Source organism: Triticum urartu, chromosome 3, assembly GCF_003073215.2.
Source record: "Triticum urartu cultivar G1812 chromosome 3, Tu2.1, whole genome shotgun sequence".
NCBI lineage: Eukaryota > Viridiplantae > Streptophyta > Magnoliopsida > Poales > Poaceae > Triticum > Triticum urartu.
Window position 1 is genome coordinate 687,914,872 of NC_053024.1, and position 23,618 is coordinate 687,938,489.

At 42.8% G+C, this 23,618-nt stretch overlaps 1 protein-coding gene across 1 annotated transcript; it reads left to right on the plus strand.

Moving 5' to 3' along the window:
* Nucleotides 1–22,374: 22,374 nt before the first annotated feature.
* LOC125549161 (glycine-rich cell wall structural protein 2-like) lies at nucleotides 22,375–23,179 on the plus strand. The gene has a single exon (XM_048712635.1). It carries the CDS (start codon nucleotides 22,431–22,433, stop codon nucleotides 22,866–22,868), a length of 438 nt encoding a protein of 145 aa, XP_048568592.1. The 5' UTR covers nucleotides 22,375–22,430; the 3' UTR covers nucleotides 22,869–23,179.
* Nucleotides 23,180–23,618: the final 439 nt, after the last annotated feature.

Genomic DNA, 23,618 nt, shown 5'->3' on the forward strand with positions numbered 1-23,618 from the left:
GGAGCAGCAGATGCTCTCCATCGACGAATGGGACCCCATGCCTAAGTTGTTGATTGCCTCATTTTATCCACCTTCACCATATATTCATTTGATTGCCTGCTACACCTTCACTTAAATACTCAGAATGTTACAGTCCAGATTTTGGTAAATTGGACTGACTAGATATCTTTTCTTGTTATTTTTTGGTGAGAAATAAATATTGCAATTTATTCTTATATTTTCCTTCAACTTGGCACACAGGTTACATTGACTATATTTTTTCCATCCGTACAATTGTGATCTGATATTGCATTTCATTTTTTGGTTTCTAAAGAGGTGGAAGAAATCTCTTGAGGCCAAACCGCAGGGAGGATGGCGGCCAACAATCGGTACATGTTCTCAAGGTCCCATGGAACTGGGTACAGGTGCGGCTGTGTGCTCGTGATCCCCATCCAATGCTGCGCATCCAAGGTACAGTAGCGGCACGAAAGCTGCCACTTTCTCCCTATCCATAAATGTTTGATCTGGCTGGTGGTTACATGATTTGTTTCTATGTAATCATCTCAACTCAATAGGGAACTCGCTATATTAGGATTGATTTCCTTTCTGTCCATCATTGGATTTCACTATGGTCTTAATCAGGTCCAATTTTATCATTTTCTGTTATTTTCATGAACATCTCAAATCTCATAATACTATATCCATCATTGGCAGGCCGCTTGTTATTCTTCTTTTTCTTTTTTCACATGATTGTACTTTATGAATGGCTAGCTAACTAATTGGACCCTTTTGCATTGACTAGCCCTTTTTTACCAACCTATATGTAGAACCAAACCATGGAACTGATTTGCTCTTTATTGCGACTGTATGTGTGTTGTGAAATTAAGAAAGGGAAATAATATATGTACCAGGACCTTTATCATCCATTTCCGTGCTTTTGTTTCTTTTGATGTTTGATATTTCAAACATGATGTTATGTTATCCTGAAAACATTGTTGGTTGCTAGCTTGTGCTGCATTGTCGTCACAGTAAAGATTGTTGGAAATATGCCCTAGAGGCAATAATAAATTGATTATTATTATATTTCCTTGTTCATGATAATCGTTTATTATCCATGCTAGAATTGTATTGATAGGAAACTCAGATACATGTGTGGATACATAGACAACACCATGTCCCTAGTAAGCCTCTAGTTGACTAGCTCGTTGATCAATAGATGGTCACGGTTTCCTGACCATGGACATTGGATGTCGTTGATAACGAGATCACATCATTAGGAGAATGATGTGATGGACAAGACCCAATCCTAAGCATAGCACTAGATCGTGTAGTTCGTATGCTAAAGCTTTTCTAATGTCAAGTATCATTTCCTTAGACCATGAGATTGTGCAACTCCCGGATACCGTAGGAGTGCTTTGGGTGTGCCAAACGTCACAACGTAACTGGGTGACTATAAAGGTGCACTACGGGTATCTCCGAAAGTGTCTGTTGGGTTGGCACAAATCGAGACTAGGACTTGTCACTCCGTGTGACGGAGAGGTATCTCTGGGCCCACTCGGTAGGACATCATCATAATGTGCACAATGTGATCAAGGAGTTGATCACGGGATGATGTGTTACGGAACGAGTAAAGAGACTTGCCGGTAACGAGATTGAACAAGGTATCGGGATACCGACGATCGAATCTCGGGCAAGTATCATACCGATGGACAAAGGGAATTGTATACGGGATTGATTAAGTCCTTGACATCGTGGTTCATCTGATGAGATCATCGAGGAACATGTGGGAGCCAACATGGGTATCCAGATCCCGCTGTTGGTTATTGACCGGAGAACGTCTCGGTCATGTCTGCATGGTTCCCGAACCCGTAGGGTCTACACACTTAAGGTTCGATGACGCTAGGGTTATAAAGGAAGTTTGTATGTGGTTACCGAATGTTGTTCGGAGTCCCGGATGAGATCCCGGACATCACGAGGAGTTCCGGAATGGTCCGGAGGTAAAGATTTATATATGGGAAGTCCTGTTTCAGCCATCGGGACAAGTTTTGGGGTCATCGGTATTGTATCGGGACCACCGGAAGGGTCCCGGGGGTCCACCGGGTGGGGCCACCTGCCCCGGGGGCCACATGGGCTGTAGGGGGTGCGCCTTGGCCTACATGGGCCAAGGGCACCAGCCCCAAGGGGCCCATGCGCCTAGGGTTTCAAGAAGGGAAGAGTCCCACAAGGGGAAGGCACCCCCTAGGTACCTTGGGGGGGAGGGAATCGTCCCTAGGCCGCGGCCCCCCCTAGGAGATTGGATCTCCTAGGGCCGGCGCCCCCCCTTGGGCTCCCTATATATAGTGGGATAAGGAGGGCCTCTCAATACATTTTTGCTTTTGGTGCAGCCCTTCCCCTCTCCCAAGTCGTTCTCCTCTCCCGTGGTGCTTGGCGAAGCCCTGCAGGATTGCCACGCTACTCCACCACCACCACGCCGTTGTGCTGCTGCTGGATGGAGTTTTCCTCAACCTCCCCCTCTCTCCTTGCTGGATCAAGGCGTGGGAGACGTCACCGGGCTGTACGTGTGTTGAACGCGGAGGTGCCGTCCGTTTGGCACTAGGATCTCCGGTGATTTGAATCACGACGAGTACGACTCCATCAACCCCGTTCTCTTGAACGCTTCCGCTTAGCGATCTACAAGGGTATGTAGATGCACTCTCCTTCCCTCCTTGCTAGATTACTCCATAGATTGATCTTGGTGTTGCGTAGAAAATTTTGAATTTCTGCTACGTTCCCCAACAGTGGCATCATGAGCTAGGTCTATGCGTAGTTACTATGCACGAGTAGAACACAAAGTAGTTGTGGACGTTGATTTTGTTCAATATTCTTACCATTACTAGTCCAATCTTGATTCGACGGCATCGTGGGATGAAGCGGCCCGGACCAACCTTACACGTACGCTTATGTGAGACCGGTTCCACCGACTAACATGCACTAGTTGCATAAGGTGGCTGGCAGGTGTCTGTCTCTCCCACTTTAGTTGGATCGGATTCGATGAAAAGGGTCCTTATGAAGGGTAAATAGCAATTGGCATATCACGTTGTGGTCTTTGCGTAGGTAAGAAACGTTCTTGCTAGAAACCCATAGCAGCCACGTAAAACATGCAAACAACAATTAGAGGACGTCTAACTTGTTTTTGCAGGGTATGCTATGTGATGTGATATGGCCAAAAGGATGTGATGAATGATATATGTGATGTATGAGATTGATCATGTTCTTGTAATAGGAATCACGACTTGCATGTCAATGAGTATGACAACCGGCAGGAGCCATAGGAGTTGTCTTTATTTATTTATGACCTGCGTGTCAATATAAACGTCATGTAATTACTTTACTTTATTGCTAAAGCGTTAGCCATAGTAGTAGAAGTAATAGATGACGTGACAACTTCAACAAGACACGATGATGGAGATCATGATGATGGAGATCATGGTGTCATGCCGGTGACAAGATGATCATGGAGCCCCAAGATGGAGATCAAATGAGCTATATGATATTGGCCATATCATGTCACCACTATTTGATTGCATGTGATGTTTATCATGTTTATACATCTTATTTGCTTAGAACGACGGTAGTAAATAAGATGATCCCTCATTAAAATTTCAAGAAAGTGTTCCCCCTAACTGTGCACCGTTGCGACAGTTCGTTGTTTCAAAGCACCACGTGATGATCGGGTGTTTGATTCAGACGTCCACATACAACGGGTGTAAGACAGATTTACACACGCGAAACACTTAGGTTGACTTGACGAGCCTAGCATGTGTACAGACATGGCCTCGGAACACAAGAGACCTAAAGGTCGAGCATGAGTCATATGGTAGATACGATGAACATGAAGATGTTCACCGATGTTGACTAGTCCGTCTCACGTGATGATCGGACACGGCCTAGTTGACTCGGATCATGTAATCACTTAGATGACTAGAGGGATGTCTGTCTGAGTGGGAGTTCATAAGATGAACTTAATTATCCTGAACATAGTCAAAAGATCTTTGCAAATTATGTCGTAGCTCGTGCTTTAGTTCTACTATTTAGATATGTTCCTAGAGAAAAATTAGTTGAAAGTTGATAGTAGCAATTATGCGGACTAGGTCCGTAAACTGAGGATTGTCCTCATTGCTTCTTAGAAGGCTTATGTCCTTAATGCACCGCTCGGTGTGCTGAACCTCGAACGTCGTCTGTGGATGTTGCGAACATCTGACATACACGTTTTTGATAAATACGTGATAGTTCAGTTAAACGGTTTAGAGTTGAGGCACCGAAGACGTTTTGAAAAGTCACGAAACATATGAGATGTTTCGAGGGCTGAAATTGGAATTTCAGGCTCGTGCCCACGTCAAGAGGTATAAGACCTCCGACGATTTTCTTAGCCTGCAAACTAAGGGAGAAAAGCTCAATTGTTGAGCTTGTGCTCAGATTGTCTGAGTACAACAATCACTTGAATCGAGTGGGAGTTAATCTTCCAGATAAGATAGTGATGTTTCTCCAAAGTCATTGCCACCAAGCTGCTAGAGCTTCGTGATGAACTATAACATATCAGGGATAGATATGATGATCCTTGAGATATTCACGATGTTTGACACCGCAAAAGTAGAAATCAAAAGGGAGGATCAATGGTTGATGGTTAGTAAAACCACTAGTTTCAAGAAGGGCAAGGGCAAGAAAGGGATACTTCATGGAATAACAAATCAGTTGCTGTTCTAGTGAAGAAACCCAAGGTTGAACCCAAACCCGAGACTAAGTGCTTCTGTAATAAAGGGAACAGCCACTGGAGCAGAATTACCCTAGATACTTGGTAGATGAGAAGGCTGGCAAGGTCGATAGAAGTATATTGGATATACATTGTGTTAATGTGTACTTTACTAGTACTCCTAGTAGCACCATGGTATTAGATACCGGTTCGGATGCTAAGTGTTAGTAAACTCGAAATAAAAGCTACGGAATAAACGGAGACTAGCTAAAAGGTGAGATGACGATATGTGTTGGAAGTATTTCCAAGGTTGATCAAATATCGTACGCTCCCTCTACCATCGAGATTGGTGTTTGCGTTGAGCATAGACATGATTGGATTATGACTATCGCAATACGGTCATTGATTTAAGGAGAATAATGGTTACTCTGTTTATTTGAATAATACCTTCAATGATCCTGCACCTAAGATGAATGGTTTATTGAATCTCGGTCGTAGTGATACACATGTTCATGCCAAAAGATATAAGATAGTAATGATAGTACCACCTACTTGTGGCACTGCCACTTAAGTCATATCGGTATAAAACGCATGAAGAAGCTCCATGTTGATGGATCTTTGGGCTCACTCGTTTTTGAAAAGTTTGAGACATGCGAACCATGTCTATTGGTGTTTATGCATGAAGAAACTCCATGCAAAATGGACCGTTTGGACTCACTTGATTTTTGAATCACTTGAGACATGCAAATCATACCACATGGGCAAGATGACTGAAAGCCTCGGTTTCAGTAAAATGGAACTGGAAAGCAACTTGATGGAAGTAATACATTTTGATGTGTGCAGTCCAATGAGTGCTGAGGCATGTAGTGGATATCGTTATGTTCTTACTTCACAGATGATTTGATTAGATGTTGAGTATATTTACTTGATGAATCACGACTCTGAATTATTGAAAGGTTCAAGTAATTTCAGGGTGAAGTTGAAAGATCGTCGTGACAAGAGGATAAAGTGTCTATGATATGATCATAGAGATGAATATCTGAATTACGAGTTTGGCACAGAATTAAGACATTGCGGAAATTGTTTCACAACTAATATAGCTTGGAACACCATAGTGTGATGGTGTGTCCGAACATCATAACTGCACCCTATTGGATATGATGCATACCATGATGTCTCTTATCGAATTACCACAAGAGTTTTATGGGTTAGGCATTAGAGACAACCACATTCACTTTAAAAGGGGCACCACGTAATTTCGATGAGATGACACCGTATGAACTATGGTTTAAAGAAACCTAAGCTGTCATTACTTAAAAGTTTGGGGCTGCGACGCTTATGTGAAAAAGTTTCAGGCTGATAAGCTCGAACCCAAAGCGGATAAATACATCTTCATAGGACACCCGAAACAGTTGGGTATACCTCCTGTCTCAGATTCAAAAGCAATAAGGGATTGTTTCTAGAATCGGGTCCTTTCTCGAGGAAAAGTTTCTCTCGAAAGAATTGAGTGGGAGGATGGTGGAGACTTGATGAGGTTATTGAACCGTCTCCTCAACTAGTGTGTGACAGGGCACAGGGAGTTGTTCCTGTGGCACCTACACCAATTGAAGTGGAAGCTTATGATAGTGATCATGAAACTTCAGATCAAGTCACTACCAAACCTCGTGGGATGACAAGGATGCGTACTACTTCAGAGTGGTACGTAATCCTGTCTTGGAAGTCATGTTGCTAGACAACGATGAACCTACGAGCTATGGAGAAGCGATGGTGGGCCCGGATTCCGATAAATGGCTCGAGGCCATAAAATCCGAGAGAGGATCCATGTATGAAAACAAAGTGTAGACTTTGGAAGAACTACTTGATGGTCATAAGGCTGTTGAGTACAGATGGATTTTAAAAGGAAGACAGACAATGATGGTAAGTGTCACCATTGAGAAAGCTCGACTTGTCGTTAAAGTGTTTCCCGACAAGTTCAAGGAGTTGACTACGGTGAGACTTTCTCACTCGTAGCGATGCTAAAGAATCTGTTGGAATTATATTAGCGATTACTGCATTAATTATGAAATCTTGCAGATAGGATGTCAAAACATTGTTTCCTCGACATTTTTTTGAGGAAAGGTTGTATGTGATACAACCGGAAGGTTTTGTCAATCCTGAAAGATGCTAATAAGTATGCAAAGCTCCGGCCATCCTTCTAAGGACTGGAGTAAGCATCTCGGAGTTGGAATGTATGCTTTGATGATGATCAAAGATTTTGGGTGTATACAAAGTTTATGAGAAACTTGTATTTCCAAAGAAGTGAGTGGGAGCACTATAGAATTTCTGATGAATATATGTTGTTGACATATTGTTGATCAGAAATGATGTAGAATTTCTGGAAAGCATATAGGGTTATTTGGAAAGTGTTTTTCAATGGAAAACCTGGATTAAGCTACTTGAGCATTGAGCATCAAGATCTATAAGGATAGATCAAAACGCTTAATGGTACTTTCAAATGAGCACATACCTTGACATGATCTTGAAGGTGTTCAAGATGGACCAGTCAAAGAAGAAGTTCTTGCCTGAGGTGTAAGGTATGAAGTTAAGACTTAAAGCTCGACCATGGCAGAATAGAGAGAAAGGACGAAGGTCGTCCCCTATGCTTAAGACATAGGCTCTACAGTATGCTATGCTGTGTACCGCACCTGAAGTGTGCCTTGCCATGAGTCAGTCAAGGGGTACAAGAGTGATCCAAGAATGGATCACAGGACAGCGGTCAAAGTTATCCTTAGTAACTAGTGGACTAAGGAATTTTCTCGATTATGGAGGTGGTAAAAGAGTTCGTCGTAAAGGGTTACGCCGATGCAAACTTTGACACTAATCCAGATTATTCTGAGTAGTAAACTGGATTCGTATAATAGAACAGTTATTTGGAATAGCTCCAAATAGAGCGTGGTAGCTGCATCTAGGAGATGACATAGAGATTGGTAAAGCACACACGGATCTGAAAGGTTCAGACCCGTTGACTAAAACCTCTCTCACAAGCAACATGATCAAACCCAGAACTCATTGAGTGCTAATCACATAGTGATGTGAACTAGATTATTGACTCTAGTAAACTCTTGGATGTTGGTCACATGGCGATGCGACCTGTGAGTGTTAATCACATGGCGATGTGAACTAGATTATTGACTCTAGTGCAAGTGGGAGACTGTTGGAAATATGCCCTAGAGGCAATAATAAATAAGTTATTATTATATTTCCTTATTCATGATAATCGTTTATTATCCATGCTATAATTGTATTGATAGGAAACTCAGATACATGTGTGGATACATACACAACACCATGTCCCTAGTAAGCCTCTAGTTGACTAGCTCGTTGATCAATAGATGGTTACGGTTTCCTGACCATGGACATTGGATGTCGTTGATAACGGGATCACATCATTAGGAGAATGATGCGATGGACAAGACCCAATCCTAAGCATAGCACAAGATCGTGTAGTTCGTATGCTAAAGCTTTTCTAATGTCAAGTATCATTTCCTTAGACCATGAGATTGTGCAAATCCCGGATACCGTAGGAGTGCTTTGGGTGTGCCAAACGTCACAACGTAACTGGGTGGCTATAAAGGTACACTACGGGTATCTCCGAAAGTGCCTGTTGGGTTGGCATGAATCGAGACTGGGATTTGTCACTCCGTGTGACGGAGAGGTATCTCTGGGCCCACTTGGTAGGACATCATCATAATGTGCACAATGTGATCAAGGAGTTGATCACGGGATGATGTGTTACGGAACGAGTAAAGAGACTTGTCGGTAACGAGATTGAACAAGGTATCAGGATACCGACGATCGAATCTCGGGCAAGTATCGTACCGATAGACAAAGGGAATTGCATACGGGATTGATTGAGTCCTTGACATCGTGGTTCATCCGATGAGATCATCATGGAACATGTAGGAGCCAACATGGGTATCTAGATCCCGCTGTTGGTTATTGACCGCAGAACGTCTCGGTCATTTCTGCATGTCTCCCGAACCCGTAGGGTCTACACACTTAAGGTTCGATGACGCTAGGGTTATAAAGGAAGCTTGTATGTGGTTACTGAATGTTGTTCGGAGTCCCGGATGAGATCCCGGACGTCACGAGGAGTTCCGGAATGGTCCGGACGTAAAGATTGATATATTGGACGAAGGGTTTTGGAGTCCGGGAGTGTTCCGGAGGTACCGGGTGATGACCAGCATGACCGAAAGGTGTTTCGGCAGCCCCGGCAAGTGTTGGGGGGCTTCATGGGCCAAGGGAAGGGGGCAAACCAGCCCACTAAGGGGCTGTGCGCCCCCCTCACCTAATCCCACGTGACCAGGGGGTTTGGGGCGCCCCATCTAGGGTTCCCACCTCCTGGCTTGGGGGCCACGTCACCCAAGGGGGAGAACCCATCTGCCCTGGCCGCCGCCCCCCTAGGGGAAACCCTAGGGCGCCTCCCCCTCCCCCTTGCCCCTATATATAGTGGAGGTTTTGGGGCTGCACAAGACACGAGAGTTCCTCTCCTCTAGATGGTGCAGCCCTCCCTCTCTCCCAAGTCCTTCTCCTCTCCCGTGGTGCTTGGCGAAGCCCTGCAGGATTGCCACGCTCCTCCACAACCACCACGCCGTTGTGCTGCTGCTGGATGGAGTCTTCCTCAACCTCTCCCTCTCTCCTTGCTGGATCAAGGCGTGGAGACGTCACCGGGCTGTATGTGTGTTGAACGCGGAGGTGCTGTCCGTTCGGCACTTGGTCATCGGTGATTTGGATCACGACGAGTACGACTCCATCAACCCCGTTCACTTGAACGCTTCCGCTTAGCGATCTACAAGGGTATGTAGATGCACTCTCCTTCCCCTCATTGCTGGTCTCTCCATAGATTGATCTTGGTGACACGTAGGAAATTTTTGAATTATTGCTACGTTCCCCAACAGGTGTCATGCCGGTGACGATGATGATCATGGAGCCCCGAAGATGGAGATCAAAAGGAGCAATATGATATTGGCCATATCATGTCACTATTTGATTGCATGTGATGTTTATCATGTTTATACATCTTGTTTACTTAGAACGACGGTAGTAAATAAGTTGATCCCTCATAATAATTTCAAGAAAGTGTTCCCCCTAACTGTGCACCGTTGCGACAGTTCGTTGTTTCGAAGCACCACGTGATGATCGGGTGCTAGATTCTTACGTTCACATACAACGGGTGTAAGCCAGATTTACACACGCGAAACACTTAGGTTGACTTGACAAGCCTAGCATGTACAGACATGGCCTCGGAACATAGAAGACCGAAAGGTCGAGCATGAGTCGTATGGCAGATACGATCAACATGAAGATGTTCACCGATGTTGACTAGTCCGTCTCACGTGATGATCGGACACGGCCTAGTCGACTCGGATCATGTAATCACTTAGATGACTGGAGGGATGTCTATCTGAGTGGGAGTCCATAAGATGAACTTAATTATCCTGAACATAGTCAAAAGGTCTTCACAAATTATGTCGTAGCTCGTGCTTCAGTTCTACTGTTTAGATATGTTCATAGAGAAAATTTAGTTGAAAGTTGATAGTAGCGATTATGCGGACTAGGTCCGTAAACTGAGGATTGTCCTCATTGCTTCATAGAAGGCTTATGTCCTTAATGCACCGCTCAGTGTGCTGAACCTCGAACGTCGTATGTGGATGTTGCGAACATCTGACATACGCATTTGATAACTACGTGATAGTTCAGTTAACCGGTTTAGAGTTGAGGCACCGAAGACGTTTTGAAACGTCGCGAAACATATGAGATGTTTTGAGGGCTGAAATTGGGATTTCAGGCTCGTGCCCACGTCAAGAGGTATAAGACCTTCGACGATTTTCTTAACCTGCAAACTAAGGGAGAAAAGTTCAATTGTTGAGCTTGTGCTCAGATTGTCTGAGTACAACAATCATTTGAATCAAGTGGGAGTTGATCTTCCAAATGAAATAGTGATAGTTCTCCGAAGTCATTACCACCAAGCTGCTAGAGCTTCGTGATGAACTATAATATATCAGGGACATATATGATGATCCTTGAGATATTCGTGATGTTTGACACCACAAAAGTAGAAATCAAGAAGGAGCATCAATTGTTGATAGTTGGTGAAACCACTAGTTTCAAGAAGGGCAAGGGCAAGAAGGGATACTTCATGAAACGGCAAACCAGCTGCTGCTCTAGTGAAGAAACCCAAGGTTGAACCCAAACCCGAGACTAAGTGCTTCTGTAATAAGAGGAACAGCCATTGGAGCAGAATTACCCTAGATACTTGGTAGATTAGAAGGCTGGCAAGGTCGATAGAAGTATATTGGATATACATTATGTTAATGTGTACTTTACTAGTACTCCTAGTAGCACCAGGGTATTAGATACCGGTTCGGCTGCTAAGTGTTAGTAACTCGAAATAAAAGCTACAGAATAAACGGAGACTAGCTAAAGGTGAGCAGACGATATGTGTTGGAAGTGTTTCCAATGTTGATATGATCAAGCATCGCACGCTCCCTCTACCATCGAGATTGGTGTTAAACCTAAATAATTGTTATTTTGTGTTTGCGTTGAGCATAGACGTGATTGGATTATGTCTATCGCAATACGGTTATTCATTTAAGGAGAATAATGGTTAATCTATTTATTTGAATAATACCTTCAATGGTCTTACACCTAAAATGAATTGTTTGTTGAATCTCGATCATAGTGATACACATGTTCATGCCAAAAGATATAGGATAGTAATGATAGTACCACCTACTTGTGGCACTGCCACTTAAGTCATACCGGTATAAAACGTATGAAGAAGCTCCATGTTGATGGATCTTTGGGATCACTCGTTTTTGAAAAGTTTGGGACATGCGAAACCTGTCTATTGGTGTATATGCATGAAGAAACACCATGCAAATGGATTGTTTGGACTCACTTGATTTTGAATCACTTGAGACATGCAAATCATACCACATGGGCAAGATGACTGAAAGCCTCGGTTTCAGTAAAATGGAACTGGAAAGCAACTTGTTGGAAGTAATACATTTTGATGTGTGCAGTCCAATGAGTGCTGAGGCGTGTAGTGGATATCGTTATGTTCTTACTTCATAGATGATTTGAGTAGATGTTGAGTACATTTACTTGATAAATCATGAGTCTGAATTATTGAAAGGTTCAAGTAATTTCAGGGTGAAGTTGAAAGATCGTCGTGACAAGAGGATAAAATATCTATGATATCATCATAGAGATGAATATCTAAATTACATGTTTGGCACAGAATTAAGACATTGTGGAAATTGTTTCACAACTAATACAGCCTGGAACACCATAGTGTGATGGTGTGTCCGAACATCATAACTGCACCCTATTGGATATGATGCATACCATGATGTCTCTTATCAAATTACCACGATAGTTTATGGGTTAGGCATCAGAGACAACCACATTCACTTTAAACCTAAGCTGTCATTTGTTAAAAAGTTTGGGGCTGCGACGCTTATGTGAAAAGGTTTCAGGATGATAAGCTCGAACCCAAAGCGGATAAATGCATCTTCATAGGACACCCAAAACAGTTGGGTATACCTCCTGTCTCAGATCCGAAAGCAATAAGGGATTGTTTCTAGAATTGGGTCCTATCTCGAGGAAAAGTTTATCTCGAAAGAATTGAGTGGGAGGACGGTGGAGACTTGATGAGGTTATTGAACCGTCACTTCAACTTGTGTATAGCAGGGCACAAAGAGTTGTTCCTGTGGCACCTACACCAATTGAAGTGGAAGCTTATGATATTGATCATGAGACTTCGGATCAAGTCACTCCCAGACCTCGTAGGATGACAAGGATGCGTACTACTTCTGAGTGGTACGTAGTCCTGTCTTGGAAGTCATGTTGCTAGACAACAATGAACCTACGAGCCATGGAGAAGCGATGGTGGGCCCGGATTCCGATAAATGGCTCGAGGCCATAAAATCCGAGAGAGGATCCATGTATGAAAACAAAGTGTAGACTTTGACAGAACAGCTCGATGGTCGTGAGGCTGTTGAGTACAGATGGATTTTAAAAGGAAGAGGGACAATGATGGTAAGTATCACCATTAAGAAAGCTCGACTGGTCATTAAGATGTTTTTCGACAAGTTCAAGGAGTTGACTACGATGAGACTTTCTCACCCGTAGCGATGCTAATAGTCTGTTGGAATTATGTTAGTGATTACTGCATTATTTATGAAATCTTGCAGATAGGATGTCAAAACATTGTTTCCTCGATGATTTTCTTGAGGAAAGGTTGTATGTGATACAACCGGAAGGTTTTGTCAATCCTGAAAGATGCTAATAAGTATGCAAAGCTCCAGCAATCCTTCTAAGGACTGGAGTAAGCATCTCGGAGTTGTAATGTATGCTTTGATGAGATGATCAAAGATTTTGGGTGTATACAGAGTTTATGAGAAACTTGTATTTCCAAAGAAGTGAGTGGGAGCACTATAGAATTTCTGATGAGTATATGTTGTTGACATATTGTTGATCAGAAATGACGTAGAATTTCTGGAAAGCATATAGGTATTTGAAAAGTGTTTTTCAATGGAAAACCTGGATTAAGCTACTTGAGAATTGAGCATCAAGATCTATAAGGATAGATCAAAACGCTTAATGGTACTTTCAAATGAGCACATACCTTGACATGATCTTGAAGGTGTTCAAGATGGACCAGTCAAAGAAGGAGTTCTTGCCTGAGTTGTAAGGTACGAAGTTAAGACTTAAAGCTCGACCACGGCAGAACAGAGAGAAAGGACGAAGGTCGTCCCCTATGCTTAGACAGAGGCTCCATAGTATGCTATGCTGTGTACCACACCTGATGTGTGCCTTGCCACATGTCTAGCTAGAGGGTACGAAGGTGATCTAGGAGTAGATCACCAGATAGCGGTCAAAATTATCCTTAGAGGAATAAGGATATGTTTCTCGGTTATGGAGGTGATAAAGAGTTCGACGTAAAGAGTTATGTCAACGCAAGCTTAACACCTATCCGGATAGCTCTGAGTAGAGATACCGGATACGTATAATGGAGCAACGATTTGGAATAGCTCCAAGTAGAACAGTTATTTGAAATGGCTCCAAATGTAGCGTAGTAGTTGCATCTACAAGATGACATAGAGATTTGCGAAGTACATATGGATCTGAATGTTGCAGACCCGTTGACTAAAACCTCTCTCACAAGCAACATGATCAAACCCAGAACACATTGAGTGTTAATCACATAGTGATGTGAACTAGATTATTGACTCTAGTAAACTCTTTGGATGTTGGTCACATGGCGATGTGACCTGTGAGTGTTAATCACATGGCGATGTGAACTAGATTATTGACTCTAGTGCAAGTGGGAGACTGTTGGAAATATGCCCTAGAGGCAATAATAAATTGATTATTATTATATTTCCTTGTTCATGATAATCGTTTATTATCCATGCTAGAATTGTATTGATAGGAAACTCAGATATATGTGTGGATACATAGACAACACCATGTCCCTAGTAAGCCTCTAGTTGACTAGCTTGTTGATCAATAGATGGTCACGGTTTCCTGACCATGGACATTGGATGTCGTTGATAACGAGATCACATCATTAGGAGAATGATGTGATGGACAAGACCCAATCCTAAGCATAGCACTAGATCATGTAGTTCGTATGGTAAAGCTTTTCTAATGTCAAGTATCATTTCCATAGACCATGAGATTGTGCAACTCCCGGATACCGTAGGAGTGCTTTGGGTGTGCCAAACGTCACAACGTAACTGGGTGACTATAAAGGTGCACTACGGGTATCTCCGAAAGTGTCTGTTGGGTTGGCACGAATCGAGACTGGGATTTGTCACTCCGTGTGACGGAGAGGTATCTCTGGGCCCACTCGGTAGGACATCATCATAATGTGCACAATGTGATCAAGGAGTTGATCACGGGATGATGTGTTATGGAACGAGTAAAGAGACTTGCCGGTAACGAGATTGAACAAGGTATCGGGATACCGACGATCGAATCTCGGGCAAGTATCATACCGATGGACAAAGGGAATTGTATACGGGATTGATTAAGTCCTTGACATCGTGGTTCATCTGATGAGATCATCGTGGAACATGTGGGAGCCAACATGGGTATCCAGATCCCGCTGTTGGTTATTGACCGGAGAACGTCTCGGTCATGTCTGCATGGTCCCCGAACCCGTAGGGTCTCCACACTTAAGGTTCGATGACGCTAGGGTTATAAAGGAAGTTTGTATGTGGTTACCGAATGTTGTTCGGAGTCCCGGATGAGATCCCAGACGTCACGAGGAGTTCCGGAATGGTCCGGAGGTAAAGATTTATATATGGGAAGTCCTGTTTCGGCCATCGGGACAAGTTTCGGGGTCATCGGTATTGTACCGGGACCACCGGAAGGGTCCCGGGGGTCCATCGGGTGGGACCACCTGCCCCGGGGGCCACATGGGCTGTAGGGGGTGCGCCTTGGCCTACATGGGCCAAGGGCACCAGCCCCAAGGGGCCCATGCGCCTAGGGTTTCAAGAAGGGAAGAGTCCCACAAGGGGAAGGCACCCCCTAGGTGCCTTGGGGGGAGGGAATCCTCCCTAGGTCGCCGCCCCCCTAGGAGATTGGATCTCCTAGGGCCGGCGCCCCCCCCTTGGGCTCCCTATATATAGTGGGATAAGGAGGGCCTCTCAAGATACTTTTGCTTTTGGTGCAGCCCTTCCCCTCTCCCAAGTCCTTCTCCTCTCCCGTGGTGCTTGGCGAAGCCCTGCAGGATTGCCACGCTCCTCCACCACCACCACGCCGTTGTGCTGCTGCTGGATGGAATCTTCCTCAACCTATCCCTCTCTCCTTGCTGGATCAAGGCATGGGAGACATCGTTAGGCTGTACGTGTGTTGAACGCGGAGGTGCCGTCCGTTCGGCACTAGGATCTCCGGTGATTTGAATCACGACGAGTACGACTCCATCAACCCCGTTCTCTTGAACGCTTCCGCTTAGCGATCTACAAGGGTATGTAGATGCACTCTCCTTCCCTCGTTGCTAGATTACTCCATAGATTGATCTTGGTGTTGCATAGAAAATTTTGAATTTCTGCTACGTTCCCCAACAAAAATACCATTATTTGAAGCTAACATGCATGGTTCACTTTACCTTTGGTACAGTTTTGTGTATGTACTAAAACCCATGCTTAAACCCATACTTTTGACTTAGTCTTACAATTTTTCTATGTGCAGGCAACGTTGCACCGGTCCTTGGGAGCATAGGTTGAGGTGATATGGTGACTTCCTTCGATGATGTCGGCGGGGATGGCTGGTCTGTGTCCAGGAAGGCATGGGAATGACCCCTGGTTGCTGTCTGTTGAGCGTTGGGAGGCAGTGGCTGCAAAGTAGCATAGGGTGTTCTCTAGCACTTGTTTGGCACTTGTTTGTAGATTGAAGTTTCTTGTGTTTTTGCTCCAGCACATGGTATCGTATCGACATGTGTGTAATTTTGTGTTTTTGTGGTCTTTTTTCCTTTTGCATAAATTGTTATTTTTCTGGTGATTTCCTTTTGTTTAATTACATAGCATGTATTTTCTATAAAAAAATATTGGCTTAAATTAAAAAAAATCATGGACCAAGAGAAATGCGACATGGGCTAATCTAGAGGGCTGAAATTAGTTGGCCTTGGACAGATTTGACATTTAATGGGCTGAAATTCCAATTGGGCCGACTACTACATGGCGGTAGAAAATGAAAAATAATGGGCCGAAATTATAATTGGGCTGCTTAGTTTATGGGCTGCCACGTCAGATCCATGTCAAATGATGACATGGAGACATGTTAACGCCGTTATGAGCATGTCAGTTAAGTGCCATGCATGACGGTAAAAAACTGTCATGAATCCATGACGGTCTCACATATCCGTCAAGGATGGCATTGTGGTCAAATTACGACGCGATATACATGACGGATTTCAAATCCATCACGCGTGTCCTTCCTTGACGGTTTAACGCTAGTCCATGACGGACTTATACCGTCATGTATTAACAGGATTCTTGTAGTGCATTAATTGCAGCAGATAAATTCTCAAACATGTTAGTTTGATCAAACGTAGCATCCCCAAGCTTGGGCCTTTTCATATCATAAGAATAATCACTCTCATCATTAATAGTATGGATAGCACCAACATTATAGAACTAATATCATCACAATGAGTAGTAGGAGCAACATCATTTGAGAGGGATGCCTTTTTACCTTTGCTTCTCCGTCTTTTCTTTTTCTTCTCCACATCATGTGTGGGTTTAATACTATTTTTGGAGCTCCTTATTAATGAGATTGGTTGAATAGAAGGCTCCTCCTCATTACCTAATTCATCATAAGAAATAATAGGAGGATATTGGGAAGTCTCTTCCCTTTCATTAGTATTATCTTCATCTTCTATTTGTTTTCTTGTCTTTATGTAATTGGCAATATAAGGATTTCAATGCAATTCACCGCACAATACATATAAATTTCCTCTGGATCAAAATCAAGAACATTATCGAGGGAAAATTATGGAATATCCTTAATTATACATTTCATTTCTTCATAACCCAGAAGCAAACTAAGTTCATTATGTTGCGCAAGGGAAACCAGTTCATCACAATTTTGGGACACGATTCGATCATGAAACAATTTGCATTGGATATTTAAATGACGATGTTCATTGCAAAGTTCACAAGGATGGCTAAGAAAATTTAAATTTTCAGCACAAACATCTAGCCTTTCTTGAAACCATTTAGTTTCTAAATACTTATGCCTCTTGCAAAATCTATCTTCCCTATTTCGTGTGTACTTGCAAACTCTATGCACTCCACAAAAATTGACATGCTTATAAGAGACATTTTCATCATGACTAGTGCAATCATTATTAGTATCATGGATATTCAAAGAGTTCGTACTGACAACATTGCAATCGTGCTCATCATACAAAGATTTAGTGCCGAACATTCTAATGCATTCTTCTTGTAGCGACCCGACCTCAAACGGTCAAGTCTCTATGCTTCAGTGTCATCCCTGGATCGCTAATGCTGACACACACAGTACTCGAAGGAGTTATAACGGAGTGGCAATCACACACTTATTACATTGAATGTCTCAAGAGAGAACTTATTACAATAAATATGGCTTAAGGCCATCTAATACGATAACAGCGGAAGGCTTGGAAGATAAAGTGAGTGCATCAACTCCAACGGCATAGCTGAGTGCATGACAAATGACCTATTGCACCTTACTCCTCGTCTGAAAAGTCTGCAACATGATACGTTGCAGCCCGAAAACGGGTCAGCACATGGAATATGCTAGCAATGTAACACAGGAGAGTAATGAACAGATAAAAGCTATCACTACATGCATATATGGCTGGTGGAGGCTGTATGGTTAATATGTTTTGCGAAAAGCCAATTTTTCCCTACAACAAAGGAATATATTTTATTTAACTATCATGGTAGTTCAACACTATTGAGAAGGTTCCTCCAACACAATCCCAGTTAAAACTAATTATCAACGCAACAAATTAATTTAGAGTGATGAGATCCATATGAGAATCCAAGAGCCGGATACTCACGATGTCCATAACATAACCGGGGACACAGCTAACCATGATTAGTTTATACACTCTCCAGAGGTTTGCGCACTTTTCCCCACAAGACTCGACTCCTCCGTTGGATTTCTCGCACTACAGGGTGTTTGAGAAACGGATGACCGAGACACAATCTTTCGAAGCATTTATTCTCTACTCCAGGTGGACCGGTACACCTACAATCCCCTACATCTGCTAGTCCACCTCTTCAAGAACTCACGCAACTTACTCAACTATGCCCGAGCCCATAATGTCTTATGGCTGCACATAGAAGTTTCTAGCATGAATAGTCTTATGATCCCTTTGAGCCTGGGTGGCGACCGTAGGATGATCACACGGGACTCCGGATATCCTAGGGCAACACTGGATTCTCAGGTGCCCATAAGCAATCCACCCAGATGTGTATTAAAGTTGCCACCTTAAGTTAAACCATTAATTAACAACTCACATCTGTTATGGATACACTCAAATCCCAAATCCAATCCACGTCTACGAGCATAGCATGACAATATAAGCATAACGTAGAAGTAACTCCCAAGGGTTTGATAACAAAACGGATAATAGGTTCTACCTCATTATCTACTTCTCGGACCCACATGTTAAGAGATCCTACTCATGCAATGTGTGAATGTTGAAACTAATGCATAAAACTGGGTAATAAAGGGGTATGATCGAAGTGTTACTTGCCTTGCTGACGATCTGCAAATCCTAAAGACTCGTAGTAGCATGCTTCGCACTCCGGGTGTTCTATCGCAAACAAACAATAGCACACATAAGCAATCAAGCAAGGATGCATGGGTAAATCTCAAATAAGAAGATCTAACCAGAAAATTCAACTGAGGAACTCCGGTTCGCAAAATGAAACAAATCAAACGGAGCAACGAAACTCAAACTGCGAAAAAATAAGATCCGACTACTAATCTGGACTAAAGTCAAATTTTACAGTACCGAAATCTTGTTCAAGTTGGTTAAACAGAAAGAGGGCTTCGAGACAAAGATCCAGTCGTTTGAATCGCCTGATTCTGATGAACGAGCGAAAAGATAAACTAAAACTAAGATCATGGCAGAAATCGCGATAAAAAATAATAGCGGAAAACCCTGGAAAAAAAATGACGAACAAGCTAACGAATGGACGTTCGCTGTCTCTGACTAATGGATGAACGGCGTTCGTTAAAACGAACGTACGGACGAACGTCCACAAAATAAATAAACCCAGAAAACCAAAAGAACCGATCTAACAAAAAAACTAGATCTAGGTTTACGAAAAACAATCGGTTTTTCTAAAAAAAACGACGGCTACCTCATAGAATGGGACGGCGGCGACAGCGTACTCCGATGGCGGCAGCGCTGGCAGGGCTCGGCTATGGTTCGGCAGATCGGGGCGGGGATGGCGGCTCGGGCCTCGGCCTTTTAAGAGGCCGGCCGGGTCGGTGTCCCAGGCGGACACGGCTCGGTAAGGCGGTTCATTTTTTTTAAATCCGACGCGCAGAAAAATGAAGAAAATAAATACTAAACGGACTCCAAAAATCCTGAAATAAATTTTCCCCGTCCTCTAAAAATACGTCGGACAAGGTGAACATTTATTTAGGCCTCTAATGCAATTTTGGAAAATGCATATTTTCCTAATTCAAATAAAATAGCGGTAAAACCCAAATAAAAATACAAATTGATTTTAATATTTTTCCTTCAACATTTCATTTATTTTGGAGAAGTCATATTATCTCCTCTCATATAATTTTAATATGAAATATTTTTGTGGAGAAAAATAATTAAAACCAAAGTGATCCTTGTTTCAATATTTGATAAAACTCAAATATGAGAACGAGGGAAGATCCCAACTCTCTCCGAGGGTCCGTGAGTTGCTTAGAATTTTGAGGATCACAAACCGAAAATGCACTAAAATATGATATGTATAAATGACCTATGTATAACATTCCAAATTGAAATTTTTTGGATGTTACACTTCTTCTAAAACTTTGGCACAATTATCGAAATCCTTATTTTCATGAAAGACATTAAAAGGATGAATCATATGAGGTACCCTCAATTCCATTTTTGTTGTTGTTTTCTTTTATAGACTAAACTAGTGATAAACAAGAAACAAAAAGATTCGATTGCAAGATTGTAAGATATACCTTCGAGCGCTAACCTCCCCGGCAACGGCGCCAGAAAAGAGCTTGATGTGTACTACACAACCTTCTTCTTGTAGATGTTGTTGGGTCTCCAAGTGCATAGGTTTGTAGGACAGTAGAAAATTTCCCTCAAGTGGATGACCTAAGGTTTATCAATCCGTGAGAGGCGTAGGATGAAGATGGTCTCTCTCAAGCAACCCTGCAACCAAATAACAAAGAGTCTCTTGTGTCCCCAACACACCCAATACAATGGTAAATTGTATAGTTGCACTAGTTTGGCGAATAGATGGTGATACAAGTGCAATATGAATGGTAGATATAGGTTTTTGTAATCTGAAAATATAAAAACAGCAAGGTAACTAATGATAAAAGTGACCGTAAACGGTATTGCAATGCGTTGAAACAAGGCCTAGGGTTCATACTTTCACTAGTGCAAGTTCTCTCAACAATAATAACATAATTGGATCATCTAACAATCCGTCAACATGCAACAAACAGTCACCCCAAAGTCACTAATAGTGGAGAACAAAGGAAGAGATTATTGTAGGGTACGAAACCACCTCAAAGTTATTCTTTCTGATCGATCTATTCAAGAGTCCGTAGTAAAATAACACGAAGGTATTCTTTCCATTCAATCTATCATATAGTTTGTACTAGAATAACACCTTAAGACACAAATCAACCAAAACCCTAATGTCACCTAGATACTCCAATGTCACCTCAAGTATCCGTGGGTATGATTATACGATATGCATCACACAATCTCAGATTCATCTATTCAACCAACACAAAGAATTTCAAAGAGTGCCTCAAAGTTTCTACAAGAGAGTCAAGACGAAAACGTGTGCCAACCCCTATGCATAAGTTCACGAGGTCACGGAACTCGCAAGTTGATCACCAAAACATACATGAAGTGGATCACGTGATATCCCATTGTCACCGCAGATAAGCACATGCAAGACATACATCAAGTGTTCTCAAATCCTTAAAGACTCAATCCGATAAGATAACTTCAAAGGGAAAACTCAATTCATCACAAGGAGATAGAGGGGGAGAAACATCATGAGATCCAACTATAATAGCAAAGCTCGCGATACATCAAGATCGTGCCGAATCAAGAACACGGCAGAGATAGAGAGAGATCAAACACATAGCTACTGGTACATACCCTCAGCCCCGAGGGATGTACGATACGTATAGGCTTACGGTGCTGGCATGCACGTGGTTTTGGATCGATCTTGCCATCCCACTTGAACTTGATCATCTGCTAATCACTTCTTCATGCACGGCTACTTGACCCAACGACTTGATCGATTACATGGGCGGAGTCGTCGTTTACTTCGACTCCAGCTCTTGCTTGCCATCGGCAGTGAAAACAACTTGCCCACGTCGTTAACCCGGCTGGCCTATCCTAGCCCACGGTTAATCATCTATAGCTAATTAGTAACATGCATGCATGCATGGTTATTTGACCGTAAGATAAAATGGTAATCATGCATGCAAGTAGCATAAACAGGCATTCAGTGGTGGTGTAGGCTTAATTACCTTGACAAGATGATCCTTGGTGCCGGCATGAACGTGGTTGGATTTTTTGCCATCTGCTAGTACAATACCCTCCAACTCCAAATTTCAACTACGGAAACTTCCACGTTGCTGCCTCCTCTGCTCTAATGTCAACTATTCAAGCCTCGAGCTAGATTGTTCATCAGTGGATGCTAGCATGCATGTGTTTTAGAACTATTGACCCAACGTGGATGCGATCACGATTAGAAGTCAGTCATCTCGTTTACTTTTACCTGCACCAATTAAGGCACTAATTATTCTAAGCCTCCACCTACAGTTGAGACATGACTTCGTCAACAACTCCACCAACACCCCCAACATGCATGGCCGGAAGCACCACTATAAATATCCATTGATATTTCGCTTAGAACTCATCTCATCTTGCAAGAGTACACACTTCCATAAAACACACACAATGGTAGGCACAAAGCTAGTAGCCCTCGGCTATGTTGTCCTCTTGAGCATTGGACTGGCCAATGCTGCAAGGGTGGTTAGATTCGGCAGTGGAAGCGCCACGGGAACGGGGGCGGGAGGAGGAGAGGGTGGGGGAACTGTAAGTGGTGGTGGCTCGGGTGCTGGGAGTGGAACTGGGTCTGGCGTGAGTTCTAGTAGTGGTAGCCATGCAAGCGGTGGAGGTGGAGGTGGCGGCGGAGGCGGTGGCCAAGATGGTGGAACTGGATATGGTAGCGGGTCCGGCTCTGGCTCTGGTTCCAGTCAATATAGTCAAGGATCTTCATATCCTTATGGTGGTGGCTATGGTGGAGTTCCAAGGCTACGAACCCCCATCATGAGACCACACCCCAATATCCTTCACATCCTCGGTCACCGACACATTGCTTTGAGAGAGTGGTGATCATCACAATCCGTACTAGGTCACACCTATCATGACTTTGTGCCATGAAGTCACGAACGGTGGGAAGGTGCATGGTCTAATTTTCTTTTATTCATATTTTTATTGCACATTCATTTTTTTGTATGATCCACTTGTTAGATTAGAAACTTAGCTTTAGAACTTTGGCTCACTTATATCGATCACAATGGCAGAAATTGTTATTCCAATGTTGTGCTTTCAATTTTTTTAATGTCGACATATGTTTTAAAGTTATGGTTGTCCAAAGTTCCTTTTTGGGGTCAAAGTCGTTACTTATTTTTATTAAGCCATGTATTAATTTTTTTTGAAAGCGTGCACGGTTTTTGACAGTTGTGGCTGTTCTTACACTTTCCGAAATTTGATTTCCACTCAAGATGCAAAGTTTGTTCTCCAGTCTCCAATAGTTTTTGTTGAAATGTCTAGGGGCTCAGAATAATTTTTCTACAAAACTATCTTTTTTTCCCAAACAAGGGGTTTCATTAATTGATAATAATGTATTTACAATCCTTTAGAAGGAGCTAAAAAATAGCAGACAGTGCATCTAGGATCCAGATGGATTCGTTTGCACTCGTAGCAGCTACCTACGCGAGAGCACGAGCAACCTTATTTGCTACTCCTCCCGTCCCAAAATAAGTGTTTCAAACTTAATACAACTTTATACTAGAGCCAGTACAAAGTTGAGACAATTATTTTGGGACGGAGGGAGTACCTGCCATCCCAGAAAAACGATAT

Coding starts and splice junctions, on each gene's coding strand:
- LOC125549161 (XM_048712635.1), top strand. CDS start 22,431: ATGGTAGGCACAAAGCTAGTAGCCCTCGGCTATGTTGTCCTCTTGAGC.